General features: G+C 52.9%; 3 protein-coding genes across 7 annotated transcripts in view; 2 read left to right on the top strand and 1 right to left on the bottom strand.

The window, feature by feature from the left end:
• Positions 1-471: 471 nt before the first annotated feature.
• On the top strand, positions 472-4,691 carry FEM1A (fem-1 homolog A). The gene is made up of 2 exons (XM_041127611.1): positions 472-2,793; positions 2,967-4,691. The coding sequence occupies exon 1, from the start codon at positions 691-693 to the stop codon at positions 2,737-2,739; it is 2,049 nt and encodes a 682-aa protein (XP_040983545.1). The 5' UTR covers positions 472-690; the 3' UTR covers positions 2,740-2,793; positions 2,967-4,691.
• A 4,467-nt stretch (positions 4,692-9,158) lies between these two features.
• Positions 9,159-13,242, bottom strand: TICAM1 (toll like receptor adaptor molecule 1). 4 transcript variants are annotated; one of them, XM_041127610.1, is made up of 3 exons: positions 12,924-13,242; positions 12,809-12,890; positions 11,691-11,814 (listed from the first exon to the last, which is right to left on the bottom strand). In XM_041127610.1, the coding sequence occupies exons 1-3, from the start codon at positions 13,240-13,242 to the stop codon at positions 11,784-11,786; spliced, it is 432 nt and encodes a 143-aa protein (XP_040983544.1). In that variant the 3' UTR covers positions 11,691-11,783. The 4 variants fall into 4 exon arrangements, with proteins under 4 accessions (XP_029889195.1, XP_029889196.1, XP_040983543.1 ...); XM_030033335.2 differs by having other exon boundaries at positions 9,159-11,814; positions 12,809-13,160; XM_030033336.2 differs by lacking the exons at positions 12,809-12,890; positions 12,924-13,242 and adding an exon at positions 12,651-12,671 and having other exon boundaries at positions 9,159-11,814.
• UHRF1 (ubiquitin like with PHD and ring finger domains 1) overlaps positions 13,172-13,903 on the top strand; it is a 35,066-nt gene continuing 34,334 nt past the window's right edge. For both annotated transcript variants that reach the window (XM_030033307.2, XM_030033306.2), the window contains exon 1: positions 13,172-13,254. The gene's annotated coding sequence lies outside the window, so the exon portion shown is untranslated. The remainder of the gene's footprint in view (positions 13,255-13,903) is intronic.

Here is a 13,903-nt window from a genome sequence, read left to right as displayed (position 1 = left end):
GGACAACCAGTCCCCGGGTCCGGGCCGGTCACTGTTCCCGTCCCGTTCCCCTGCCGGAGCCGCGGCCGCTCCGGGTCCGAGCGGGGCAGGGAACGAAACCTGAACGCTGAACCCCCCCTCGCCTCCCTCGGCGCCGCCGCCGCCGCCGCCAGGCTCCCTCCCGCTCCCTGTCCCAGCAGCCCTTGCGGCGAGGCGGCGCGGGGCCCGCTGGGAAAGGCAGGCTCGGCGATCCCGGAATCCCAGGGGAGGGGCAGCCTCCAGGGGACTGCGGGACTACACTTCCCAGAAGGCCCCGCGCGGGAGGGCGGCACGGCCGGCGGTCTCCGGCTGCCGCCCCCCCCCTCTCCCGCTGCCTGCCGGGAAATCGAGTCTCCGGGGAGCGGTTCCTGCCGGGCCGGGGCGGGCGCGAGACTACGTTTCCCATCGTCCTCCTCCCGTCCCGCCCCTGGGTCCCTACGGGCGCCATTTTGTTTCGCGTTACAACCTAAGATGGCGGCCGGGCGAAGGGACGGAAGGTTGCCGTGCTGAGGTGAGGGGTGTCTCGCCGGGCGCCTCCGGCCCCGTAGGGCTCCTCTTCCCCGGGGGGGCCGCCCTCGCCCATCCCCTGCCCCGGGCCGAGCTGGGGGCGCGGAGGAGCAGCCGGTCCATGGCCAGGAGGTGGCCGGTGCGGTCGCCGCGGGCCCCGTCGCCATGGACCTGCGCACGGCTGTGTACAACGCGGCCCGCGATGGGAAGCTGAAGCTGCTGCAGAAGCTGCTGGGCAGCCGGAGCCGGGAGGAACTGGAGGCGCTGACGGCAGGGCCCGGCGGGGGTGACGGCCCCGGGGGAGGGAGTACCCCGCTGCTGATCGCCGCCCGGCACGGGCACCTGGAGGTGGTGGAGTATCTGCTGGATCACTGCGGTGCCCGCGTGGAGGAGGGGGGCTCAGTCAACTTCGATGGGGAGACCATCGAGGGTGCCCCACCGCTCTGGGCGGCATCTGCCGCCGGGCACCTGGGGGTGGTGCGCAGCCTCCTGGATCACGGCGCGTCGGTGAACCAGACCACGCTGACCAACTCCACGCCGCTGCGGGCTGCTTGCTTTGATGGGCACCTGGAGATCGTGCGCTACTTAGTCGGGGAGCGTGGGGCTGACCTGGAAGTAGCCAACCGGCACGGACACACTTGTTTGATGATTTCTTGCTACAAAGGGCACCGGGAGATTGCACGTTACTTGCTAGAGAAAGGGGCCGATGTCAACCGCCGGAGCGTGAAGGGGAACACGGCCCTGCATGACTGCGCTGAGTCCGGCAGCCTGGAGATCCTGCAGCTACTGCTCCGCTCCAAAGCCCGCATGGAGAAAGACGGCTATGGCATGACTCCTCTGCTAGCTGCCAGTGTCACCGGTCACACCAACATTGTGGAGTACCTCATCCAAGGAGGGCTGCAGCAGGAGGAGGAGGAGGTTGCAGGGAACCAAAATGGGACCTGTGCATCAGGTGGGAGCCATCAGAGGTGCTGCAGCGCTGGCAAGGAAGCTCCTCAGGGCTGCAATGAAGAGGGGTGTGAGAGATGTTGTGCCTCGGCTTCCAGTCAGGATGAGCAGCAGGTCCCTAATGTGTTCTGCAGTCGAGAGGCTGCTGTGGAAGCACTGGAGTTGCTGGGTGCTACGTTTGTGGATAAGAAACGTGACCTTTTGGGAGCCCACAAGTACTGGCGAAGGGCGATGGAGCTTCGGTGTGAGGGCGGGCAATACCTGCCTAAACCTGAGCCCCGGCAGCTGGTCTTGGCCTACGACTATTCCCGGGAAGTGAGTTCGCTGGAGGAACTGGAAGCCTTGATTACTGATCCAGATGAGATGCGCATGCAGGCACTGCTGATTAGAGAGCGCATCTTGGGTCCTTCCCACCCAGACACTTCATATTACATCCGTTACCGAGGAGCAGTCTATGCTGACTCCGGCAACTTCGAACGCTGCATTAACCTGTGGAAGTATGCTCTGGACATGCAGCAAGGCAACCTGGAGCCTCTCAGCCCGATGACTGCCAGCAGTTTCCTTTCCTTTGCCGAGCTTTTCTCTTACGTGCTTCAGGACCGCTCCAAAGGCACTTTAGCTACCCACTTGGGCTTCTCTGACCTCATGGGAGTACTGAGCAAAGGGGTCCGGGAGGTGGAGAGGGCTCTTGTGCATGGCAAGGACCCTGTAGTTGACTCAGCGCAGTTCACCAAGACACTGGCCATTATCCTCCACCTGGTCTTCTTGCTGGAGAAGGTGGAGTGCACCCCGGAGCAGGAACACCAGAAGCGCCAGACTATCTACCGCCTGCTGAAGTGCAGCCCCCGGGCCAAGAATGGCTTCACTCCTTTGCATATGGCTGTGGACAAAGACACCACAACAGTGGGACGTTATCCCGTGGGCAAGTTCCCGTCGCTCCACGTTGTGAACTTGCTTCTGGAGTGTGGGGCTGACCCAGATAGCCGTGACTATGACAACAACACCCCGCTGCATGTCGCTGCCCGCAACAACTGCCCGCTGATCATGAGTGCCCTGATGGAGGCTGGAGCCCATATGGACGCCACTAATGCCTTCAAGCAGACTGCTTATGAGCTGCTGGATGAGAAGCTGCTCACCAAGAGCATGATGCAGCCCTTCAATTACATCACCCTCCAGTGCCTTGCTGCTCGCGCCCTGGACAAGCACAAGATTCCCTACAAGGGTTTCATCCCTGAGGAGCTGGAAGCCTTCATTGAACTGCACTAGGGTGGGAGAGCTGAAGTCCCCAGCCTTTGCCGTCACCTGTTCCACCCCGCAGAGGTAGTGCAGCCTGAGATCTCAGGCCATCCTTGCCTAGGTGCCGAAGGCCATCGCTGTGCTGAGATGGGCTGCGAGCTTTGTCCTCATCTGTCACCATCAAGCTGGCGTGTGCAGGGGTAGGGGAGGAGGAGGCTTGAGAGCTCATGGCTGTCCCTCATTGTTGTCATCTTCAGGTACCAGATATCTCCAGTGCACTGTATCCAGAGAAGGCCGCAGCCCCTGCCCTTTCCCATGTGAACTGTCTTGTCCTGAGAAGGAAGGAAAATGGAGATTCCCTGGGACCTGCTGCCTCTCCCATTAGTGCTGGATTAACTCAGCGTTAAGCTTTGGAGCAGCTAAACATCACACATGTGCTCTAGCCCTTCCCATCCCAAATACTGAACAGATAGGAATGCAAGTGAGGAATAAAATATCTTCCAACTAATTCTTTCCCCACCCCCTTCTCAGATTTGGTACAGTACGAGTCTAACAGCCGACTGGCTTGTGCTCTGCTGAGGTAGTTGCCTTGCGTGGCAGTAGGGCTGGGTATGCTGAGGATGGTTTTTTTTCTCCCTTGGTTGGCCAAGTAGCAAGTAGTGTTAAAGGCCTGAGATTTCAATGATTGTGCATAAAGCTGGGTTATTTTTTCTCTTTTAGAGCCAGGCCCTATCTATGCTGCAAGACTTCTTCAATCCTGTAAGATATAGTAAGGTCAGTTCTGGTTATATAGTTTCATCAACAGATGTTGGTTTTTATGAATGGGGAGGAAAAACTGCTACCTTAAAAACGAAACACTAATGTGGCGTTCAGGCCCTTAGCTTGCCCATTCTGCACATATTCACTCCCTTCCCCACGTAGAGGTCCTTTAGTTCTAGAGGTCAGCAGGGATTGAGCTGTACAGGGTGGATATGGCCAGGTTTCAGAGCCAAAGCAGCGCACTTTGAACCATCTTTGGGTATGTGCTCTTGCAAGCCCTCTAGGACTGGAGGTACTTGTGGCGTGGGTGGTGCTGAGGGGGTTATTAAAGCAAGTGAGTGTTGGTGGCATGTTTGCCTGAGGGTGGTTTGAAGGAAGAAGCAAGAAAGAAGTGAAAGGTGCCTTCTTGTTCTTCTGAGGTTTGTTAGTATCGACTGATTGGGCTCTGTTAATTATCCCATTCTGAAAACCTACATGGAGTGGGTTGTTAGCATCTGGTTTTGGCTTTTGATTCTTTTTGCAACTTTACTGAGGATGGTGCTACTTCAAAGATTGAATTTGAAATCTCTTGGCTACTATTTGGGCAAGCTCCTTTCTTTAATTAGGATCTGCACACAACTTGTTTTTCTCTTTAAATCCATAGTCTCAGGGTAGGTATTTGCCTCCATTAGCAGAACCCTCCTTGGTGGTAAATAGTCAGTGTTGGTAAACATGATGCTGTTCCAGTAGTTTATCTTCTTGCAGGGGGAGTGACTGGGCTTTGGCAGCCTGTGGCTCATTTCTTGGCCCCGGGCAGAGTGGAAAGCACACAGCAACCAGAGTTGGGGGTGAAGCAGCTGCCTCTGAGCTTTGGGAAAGGTCAGGACTGGGAGAGCAGAACCCTGACAAACAACCATGCACTATATGCTACTGAAGCTTCTCTACTTGTATTTATAAGCCAGCATATCCATATGCCTCAATAATCCAATGCTCTCTGCCCCTTAAAGGTATTGTAGATCTGCCATTACATTTTTGCAGTGTTAACTATAACATTTATTTATAAAGCAAGGAGGTTTAACTTTTCTTGAGATGTAAAGTGCAGAGTTAGTTTAGCTATGTTCTATTTTTTTTTTTTTTTCCTTTTGGCTGAAACCTGAACTAAACTGCAGGAATGGAATTTGTTAATTTGTGAGCTGATGAGCGCTCTTAACTTTAAATAATAAAACAAAAAATGGCTGCTAGAATGCAAGTGCCTTGGACTTCTTGCTGATAAGCCTCTATTTTCATCTTATTTCCTAGGGATGGTACACTGGTGGGTACAGAAATACTGGGCGTTGGCAATCAACAGATGTGATTGTTTCATTTCATCTGAATTTACTCCTGGGGAAAGCTAATCTGTACTGTAGTTGCAAACATTTCCCCTGAAAAAGGGTAACACTGATGCTGAAATGACACCTCTCTTTATATACTTTGGCTTATCTTTTGGTGTAAATGAAATAGTGTGAAAGGATGCTACTCTGCTGACTTGGGTATTACTTGCCTTATGTACAGTTGGGACTGTGGGCACAGCAAGCAGAAAGAGGGACACAGCGTGCCAATCATCAATTTATATTTTTCAACCCCAGACCTGTCAGTGGGAGGTCAAAAGCAGACCGAGGAATTAAAGGTACTGGAGTTAGTTCCATACAAGAGTTTGGATTTCCAAAAATGCTCGGCCTTCCTCAGGGAGGGTGGGAGCAGATGGATAAAATGTTTGAATGTTTGTCCCTTCATTGATTGCTCCATCCTCAAGAATAATTCTTGATGGTTTGATCACTGTTGCTGCCTTCATGCTAGACATGACATTTTAGCAGTGTCTGCAGTTCTGTGGGACTTCTCCCATTGAAATACTACTGCTGTGCAATAGATGATCTTCAGGTATGTAGAAGAGCAGCTGCCACCGCAGGTACAAGGAACCCGATAGCCTCAGGACTGAGGCAGCGGCTGAGCGCCCCTGACTGTGGTGCTCTCTGACTGCAATCCCATCCTGTACGCAGAGCTGCTGGGAGGAGATGATGAGAAGGGAGTTCTTCCACAGCTGGGATCGGGAAGCAACTCTGGAGCCATGATCTTGTGATTAGATAGCTGGGGGATCCAGTCATGTAGAAAAGCCTCAAGGAAGAGAATATTTTGTGTGATAGAAAAGGGCTTTAATTTTTTTTTTTTAACACGTAAATAATCTGTAATTACATAGTAAGGACCCACCAATTAAATGTTGATAGTAATTACTGGGTGGGAGAAATCACTGCATGAATTCAGGGGTAATTGCAATGAACAGTCCTTATTTATTGTAGGTGTGGTCTGGCCCAGCTCCAGTATGTGGGGCAGAACAAGGAGTTGTGGGGAGCAGTGAAACATTTCAGTGATGATTTTATCTGAGTAATTATCTTGGACAGAGAGTAGAGGGGTTTTTTTCACCGGGATGGCTACAGACCCTCCTGTAGCACACTGCTCTCCAGAAGTCCTCCTGTACACTGCCGCAAACAAAATATCTGCCTTTTATCCCTTTCTTAAAACGTAAGATGTGCTTTTCTTTCCCTAATACTGGTAATTGGCCCTCTTGACAATAAAGCCTCCCATACAGGTTTCTTTAGAAATGCAGAAGTGGTGAGAAATTCACTGGGCTTTTCCTGGAGCCAGTTGCTGGTGCCCTTCTATGGACATCTTTGGAGCCTCCTAATGCCATCAGATCAGTGTTTACAAAGAAAGTGGCCTAGAGCATAAAGATAGGGATACCGTGTTCCAGGTTCCCAGAGAAACTGGGGAAGAACGAGGGGGTCACGGGCACGGGTGCATTCTCTTGGTGAAAACAAGGCACTGGTGGCAAAGTTCCCTTTCCAGGGTGAGCGACAGCAAAGAGGGCCCCGCAGATGTGCGAAGAGTGAACCTGCGGTTAGAACAGGGCTGTGGCTCTTAAGTGGAAGTTGCTTCCAATAACCTTTGAGCCTCCCAGCCCTCCACACACAGTAAAATGAAAAAAAACCCAACCCTGCAACGTTTTACAGTCTGCTGCCATGCCTTTCCCTCTCCCTTTCTCCAGTCCAAGCAAACTTGATGTGACTGTGTTAAGGTTGTTGTTTACAAGCTAGAGCAGCTTCCAGTTGACTAGTTTTGCATGACGTTTATTTATAGAAAGGAGAAGAGCTGGGGAAGGTGTGATGTATATGTTTTCTCCCAAGAGGAGGGGCTGTCCTGGTGGCTGCACAGCAACAACTGCAATGTGACAGGAGTTCCAGTAACACAACACCTATTCAAACAAAGGTGACGTAGAGGAGAGCAAATAGGGAAATAGAAGGAATCCAAGGACTTGGAGGATTCCAGCAGACTCTATAAAGAGTAAATGATTTAATCCATTGTCACCGGGTCCTTCGAAGTTAAAAGCCAAACTGTTTCAAAGCTGGAAGCCAACAACTGATGGCAGCTTTTAAATAGGAATGCTTTTATGTGGTTCTTGTTCTGCTCAGGACAGAGCGGGCTTTGATTTGTCCGAGCCTGGTGTCTTGTGCTAGTTGTCAGCCCAGGAGGAGCTAAGCATCCTTGAGGTGGGGCAGCGAGAGGCAGAGAGACCTTTTATGGACAGATCCATGAGAAAGGACCTGTGGCCTCTTAAGAGGAAATTCGGTGGGATTTAAATACAAAACTGTGACAGCCACCACTCTGTTGCAGTTTAAGAGTCGGGACACATCAGCTCTCAGCTCCTACATCTGGTGCTGCCCAGGAGCTCCAGAGCTTGCACTGAAGTCCGGTCAGTGCCCAGGCTCTCCAGCATCATCCTGCAGACATCCTCAGCCCCTCCCGAGGGGTGTAAGCTGCTCGAAAATAAAAAGGCAGCCGTTGCAGCTTTCAACACAGGGCTGGTGGAGGGGACTATCCTCCTTTATACTGTTACCTGCTATCCTCTGAGGAGCCAGGGCTAAGGAGAAACTCCCGTTCTGTTCTCTCCTCCACGCTGGGGATTCATGTCTCAGCAGTGAGCTTTATTTAGTAGGCTGGTGCTTGTTTGGGAGGGTGTGCTTTGTGCAGAACAAGCTTGAAGTAGATTGAGCCAGAGTGGAAGAGTAAGAATTGGACAGTGTTTAGCCCAGTGACTAGTGTTTCCTGAGAGGGGATTAATGTCAGCTGAACAGTCCTTTCTCCAAGGATTTACTAATGTCTGTCTTATGCAGGTATTGGTTGTAAGGCTTGGATGGTTCTTGGACAAAGACTATAATCCAGGATTGGGTCCTGTGAGTGCCCAGCTTGGGTAGTCCCAGCTCCAGGATGGCCTGTAGGAGTCCTGCACTTTGGCTACCACACAGTGTTGGCTCCTCTGCATTTGAAACGTACTGGGACAGCTATTCAGAGCGACATGAGCTCACACACGTCTGCAGAAATACCCGAAACGGGGTCCCCCCACCCCGTATCAATCACACTGGCCCTTGAAGTCTACCTTTACAAGGACTTGGCAGCTCTGGGGCTCCTTCCTAGGGTGAGGCGTAGGGCGAGCGCTGCCCTGCAGCTTGCAGAGGCCCCGGCGAAGGGTAAGTTGACTCTAGAGCTCAGCGCTGTTGGCTGGGCTCTGGTCCGCAGCTGGAGCAGTCCCATTTCTAGTCATCTGGTGGCTTTGGGCTGACCTCTACTGACAGAGCAGGCAAACGGACGCAGCAGAAGCTGTCAGGGTCTGCGGCTTTGCTTCCGATGCCCTCCTTGTGTTAAATACTCAGTAGATACCTTCCAGATATATCCCTCGCCCAGGTCCTGCAGAATACCTCCCCCCATTCCTGGCCTTTTTGCACCCCTTCTGTAATGCTCTGCTCATTGCTTTTGGTTTTTTTTCTATCATCAAACTTCTTCCTCAAAGGCAGTAACATAAATAGGTGGAGTTATCTCAGTAGGGAACATTTCTTTGTGCAACAGGCCCTGGTTCCACCTCTGACCTTTTACAAGCAGGTAAGAGCAGAGGAGTGGACACTCAGCTTCTCGGAGCCTCCTCGGTCTTGCTCCTTTTCTCCCCTCTCGTTTCACCTTCCTTAAGTATTTTTTTTCCCCCCAAGCACAGCTTTACTGTAAAGATTCTTATTTAGCCTTGCATCTGGTGTATAATCTCAGTTCATTAACAGAGTTTTCTTAAATACAAAAATACTTCAAGCCATGCCTCCAGGGGCACATGGGAATTTTGTCTTTTCTCAAACAAAAAACTTCTTTCTCTGTAGTTTCAGAGGGGAACTGGGAAAAGTGATTTCTTGATGCCTCAGCACAGAGGCCTGCAGCCTCTCAGAAGTCTGTGAAGCTGGTTTCCTGAACCTTCCTGGGTCTGATGCGAGAGGTTTAGGGGAAATGGTGCTGCTGGTGCCCTGCAGCAAGGGGAGTGCACCGTGCACACAAAGTAGGCATCAGTGTGAAGGGCCGAGAGGATACTCTGCAACCCCAAGCAAAGAGGACTGCTGGAAGAAAACGGTGGGACCTTGTGGTGCTTTGCACCTTCACAGGGGGCCACAGCGACTCCCCAAAGCATCCCCTGAAGATTTTCCCTCAAATGATTTGGTCAGCAGCAGATTATGAAACAGAACCCCGGTGTGCCATCTCCTAGCCTCCTCCACCCCAGAGATGCAGACATGCAGAACAGTTTTCCACATATCCCTGACTGCCCCTTTGCTAATTCTGCAGGAAAGAACCAGAGAAACACAAATAAATTAATTAAAACTTATTTATAAAACCTTCCAGTAGCCTCAGGAAATCAGGAAAAGAGTTTTTTTAGTTACTTGAAAATAAGCACAAGGAAAACAGTCTCAGGAGATTGCAAGCCCTTTTGTCCAACAAAAAAGAAGGTAATTTTCTCTTGTGCTCCAGGAAAGTGGCACCTTTTACCCACAGTGAAATAAGAATAGTCCCAGTCCCAGCAGAATCACTATCATCTAGGGTTTGAAACTAAGTGTGAGTGTCTCCGGCCTTGGCTGACCTGCTGTGTCTCTGATCAAGCATTCTACCTGGTTTCTTCCTCACTGTCCTGTGGACCTGGTGTGACAGTTTCTACCTGCATCATGTTGTGATCCCCAATCTGAACCATTCGAGCATGTTGAATGATGAGAGACGGGACGCCTCCTGGACCTGGCATCATGTTGTAGTGGCCTGATGGGAGATAAAGTGGTTGGAAAGGAGGGGGACCCATCTGAGCGGGCATGGGGTGACCAGCGGGTGGAGGTGGGTATGTGGCAGGAGGGACAGTCGAAGCAGGGGGGCACCACTGCCGGGGTGATTGCTCCAGCAGCTGCAGTCGTGTTGCTGACAGAGGCACCTGGGGAAGGGAGCCAAGGTTGAGAGCAGCCAAGTTCTGCAGTGTTTGATACCGTTCCTGATACAGCTGCAGTTTCTTTCTCTGCATCAGGTCCCACATGGCTTTCCTCTCATTGATCCTGCTGGTGGTAAAGGTGTTCTGCACTGTCCTGGAGAACCCAGGAGAGTTCTCATCCAATGGCATCAGCCCGCCGAGCGTGCTGGGAATCTGACTCCGCTCCAGGGGGTTCTCCTTGGGCACAAAAGGGATGACTGAGTCACGCTTGGATGGTTTCAGGATGGACTCCATCAGAGCAGTGTTTGTCTGAAACATACACAGGTCGCATGGGAAGTTCTTGGTCAGCAGAAGGATAATGAAAGCAGAGTTTTCCATAGCATCCTGGAAGCAAGTCAGATGGCTACGTCCGGCAATGAAGAAGTCCTCACAGAGTGTGGCACCATTGGGAACCCCCATGTTCTCCAGCAGGTCCTTGACCCGATGGGCAACAATCTCATCTTGGCTAGCATGCAGGACAACAAAAGTGAAGAACTTTCCCCCATCTGGCTCTGATGTGGGCACTGGTTCTACAGTTTGAAGAGGAGGCCAGGCTGGAGAGGGGGATGAGTGAAGGGGAGTGGGATATGATAAGTTGGAAGGAGCTCCCTGAAGAGGACGGGGAAGGGTGGACGAGAAGGAATAGGTAGGAGGAGGAAGGGAACAGGTTGAAATGGAAGTAGGTGCAGAGTTAGAAGGAATGGCTGCTGGAACATGGGAGTCCTCCATGGACATGTGGGCAGGACCAGTATCCACTGTAGCTCTTGAGTCAGGAAGACCTGTAGGTAATTGCTTTTCATCTTGCTTTTTGTCTGTGTTTTCTTTTGGTGTATTTGGTTCTGCTGCCACTGTGCTGGAAACATCACTACTTTCGACAGGTTGGTTCACAGCACCCATTGTGGGCAGCTGTGTTTCAGGAATAGGGGGAGTCGGACGACATGAACCAACCTGAAGAACCTTCTCTGGTCGGGGGACTTGGGTACCCGTGTCCTGCCCGGGATGAGAGTTGGGTCTGCTGGTCCAGCTTGTTTCCTGCAGGCCGTGGCTTTGTCTGTCCCCGTCAGGCTGTCCAGCACTGGTGGTGCTCCCTTTGCACAGCCGGCTGGGCTGGGGGACATGCTTGTGGGAAGAAGGTTGGGTGTGAAAAACAACTGTTGGTGATGCACTGATCTCCAAGCAACTGGGGAAAGAGGGACTCCCCAAGGAGCACAAGGTCCGTGGGCCTGAAAGGTCTGAGTTGCCTCCAATCTGCACTGGAGAACTTCTCACCACGTAGTTTGGGCTGGCTGGCTGGAGAAATCCCATGTCAGATCTCAGCGTCTGAAATTGGTCACCTGGGCCCGTGCTGACAGCAGAGCCATGTTTTTCCTGGTCCTCAGGTGGGATGCTGTTGAGTGTCCCCCCCTGAGTTTCCTTGCTGGCGTTGCAGGCTTTGGTGGCAGCCTGGCGGGCTCTGTCCACGGCTTCATGACTGCACAGTTTTTCCTCCGCCAGCACTGAGTAGATCTGTGCCAGAAGCGCCATGGCACCTGCATCCAGCTGGGGAGGCTGCAAATCCTCCCCATCTTCCTGCACTCCTGTGGCACCCAGTTTGGTCTGATGGACATACTGGGCTGCCCGGTTATCTCCCAAGGCATCCAAACAAATTCTCGCATCCACTTCTTGCCCCAGAGTAAGCAGGACCATGGCTTGCAGTAATTTGCTGCTGGGCCCAGATATCAAGTGCTTCAGTTTATATTTGAGGCTAAGGAGTTTATCTTGTGGGATCTGGGATAAAATACTAAAAATGTCCTCAAAGCTTGGCTGGAGCTTGGTGCTCTGTGCCATCTCATCAGCTGGTGGCCCAGACGATGGACTGACACAGCATGGATGGAAAAAGCATATTACAGCACTCGGAGCGGAGGTTTGTTTCCCTGTGGTACTCTGTGACGCCTTGGTCGCACTTCATGTACCGCACAAGCGATAGCTCTTTGCTGCTCAGGGGCTCAGCTCAGAACCAGGGTATCTCTGTCCTGAAGAACCTGCGAGAAGAACACAGTGCAACATTCAGAAATAGCAATGTGGGGAGCTGGGGGGGTCCTCGCAAGGCTTGCAGAGCTCCCAGGCTCTCCCTCACAGCTCTCAAGTATTTTTGCATCCATTCAGTGCTTGCAGATCTGCCAGTGCTCCACGCGTTATTCCAACTCTGTTATTAAGCAAAGAGCATGTTCTTTGCCTTCATTTCACGTTAACTACAACTGTTTTGAAATAATTGCTGAACTAATAATGTACTTAGGTAAATCCAAGTGTCTGTCTCCTCCAGGCAGCTGGTTCCAGGGGCAGTCGAGGAATAAAGCGCGCTTAGAGGAAGCCCATTCAAATTGCTGGTGCCAGGAGGGTTGATAACCCACAGGCATGCTCCCTCAGGCTGCCTAATGTAATTGTGGACGTTTTATCTCCATCCACATCTAAACCCTGAGCCCTGCTAAACCCTTGCACTCACCAAAGGCCTCTGACCGGGGCTAAATTAAACAGCAGAACTTGTCGGAGCGGAGGAGCGGGTGCCCGGAGGGCCCAGCCGGGAGGGACACCGCTGCTCGCAGGCACTGACTGAGCCTGGTGGAAAACTTTCCCTATTTAAAGGGAGCACCAGCAAATGCCCCAAAATAGCTCTCAACTGGGGAAAGTTTATAATTTCAAATTGCTTTTTTCTATCTCATAAAAATCCTCTGATTGCCTAATGAACGAGCTCACGCCGAACCTGAGGAAGTGGCTGGCGCTCTCTCATGAAAACCTCCGATTCGGTGAAACGGCGGCAGGCGGGAAGGGCCGGCCGGACCTCGGCAGCTCGCCGCTGCCCTTCCGCCCGCTGACTCACCGCGACGCCCCGCTCCTCTCCCCGCTTGCTGCTGCCTCTCCCCGGCCGCCCGCAGCCCTTCAGCCTCGCCTCCTTTGCCGGGCCCCGCGGGAACCGCTTCCCCCCCCCGGCTCCTCCACCCTCCCTCGGCGGCGAAGGGAAGGAAGGGGCCAGCCTACCTCCGGGCCGGTCCTGCTCCCCGGCCTCCCCCCGCCTCGGTGCAGGCGGAGCCGGCTCGTCCCGGTGCCCGGGGCCGGGCAGCGCTTCCCTCCGGGGCCGGGGCCGGGGGAGCAGGCGGAAGCGGGACGATCCGGGGCCGCGGGAACCGCCCGCCCCGCCGGAGGCCGCTGGCACACGAGGAAGCGGCGAGAGCCGGCAGGCAGCGGCGGGGCGGAGCGGGGCGGAGCGGAGCGAGGGCAGCCAAGCACCGAGGCCGGCCGGGAGCCCGCGGGTGGCCGGTCCGGAGCGGGACTCGGGTGTCCGTGGCAGGAACGTCTCGGGCCGAGTGAGCTGCCGCCTCCCTCCCCCGAAAATGGCCGGGGCCGGCGGCAGAGAAGCCCAGCGGTGCCCTAGCCCCGGGCACCGTCTGCAGGTAGCTGGTGTCCTTCCACATGAGCGCCTGAAGGTATTAAAGGCGAGCTGGTGAGGGTAGACTGGGTGGGGAACCGACGTTTCCCTCTAGTGAGAGACCGCTGGCATTACCTCTGTAAAGTGGCCGGGTTAGTGTGAGCGGGGCTAGAAACCTAAGGGCTGAGGAGAGGAGGAATGGTACGGGTGCAGCTGAACCTCAGAACTCTTGGGGACAAAACAGCAACGATGCTTTTCTGCTTAAGACTGAGGCAGAACATGGGACCTGCCAAAAGCATTTATTTTTCTTCCTCCAGCAAGGTCAGGGAACACGCAAGTTGTTCAGAGAAGTGATTTGTTAAATGCAAACGTTAAATTCTAAGCAGAGAACATAACACTGCAGCTTTAGATATACATAAGAAACAGACATCTCTTTGAATGCAGGTCACACTTTATTTTGAAGTCTGCTTGCCATTATTCCAGCCTTAGCACAGGGACCATGCCAGGACATAAGTTACCAAAATAAGTTACCTTAGAAACTATTACAAAGGATTGTTTGCTGGGGAAATAACCAGCACCTATCTCCCCTATTTTAATAACAGGATATCCCATTAGCATGGCAGAGTAACTCCTGGAAAAAGCTGCCTCATTTGCCACCTTCTTAATGGCTGCAAAAGGTTTCATGCATGGAGTTACTTAGACACAAA

Source organism: Aquila chrysaetos, chromosome 12 (genome assembly GCF_900496995.4).
Source record: "Aquila chrysaetos chrysaetos chromosome 12, bAquChr1.4, whole genome shotgun sequence".
NCBI lineage: Eukaryota > Metazoa > Chordata > Aves > Accipitriformes > Accipitridae > Aquila > Aquila chrysaetos.
The sequence above is the reverse complement of the archived record's forward strand: the minus strand, read 5'-3'. Positions and strand labels throughout refer to the sequence as shown.

Coding starts and splice junctions, on each gene's coding strand:
- FEM1A (XM_041127611.1), top strand. CDS start 691: ATGGACCTGCGCACGGCTGTGTACAACGCGGCCCGCGATGGGAAGCTG.
- TICAM1 (XM_030033335.2), bottom strand. CDS start 11,620: ATGGCACAGAGCACCAAGCTCCAGCCAAGCTTTGAGGACATTTTTAGT.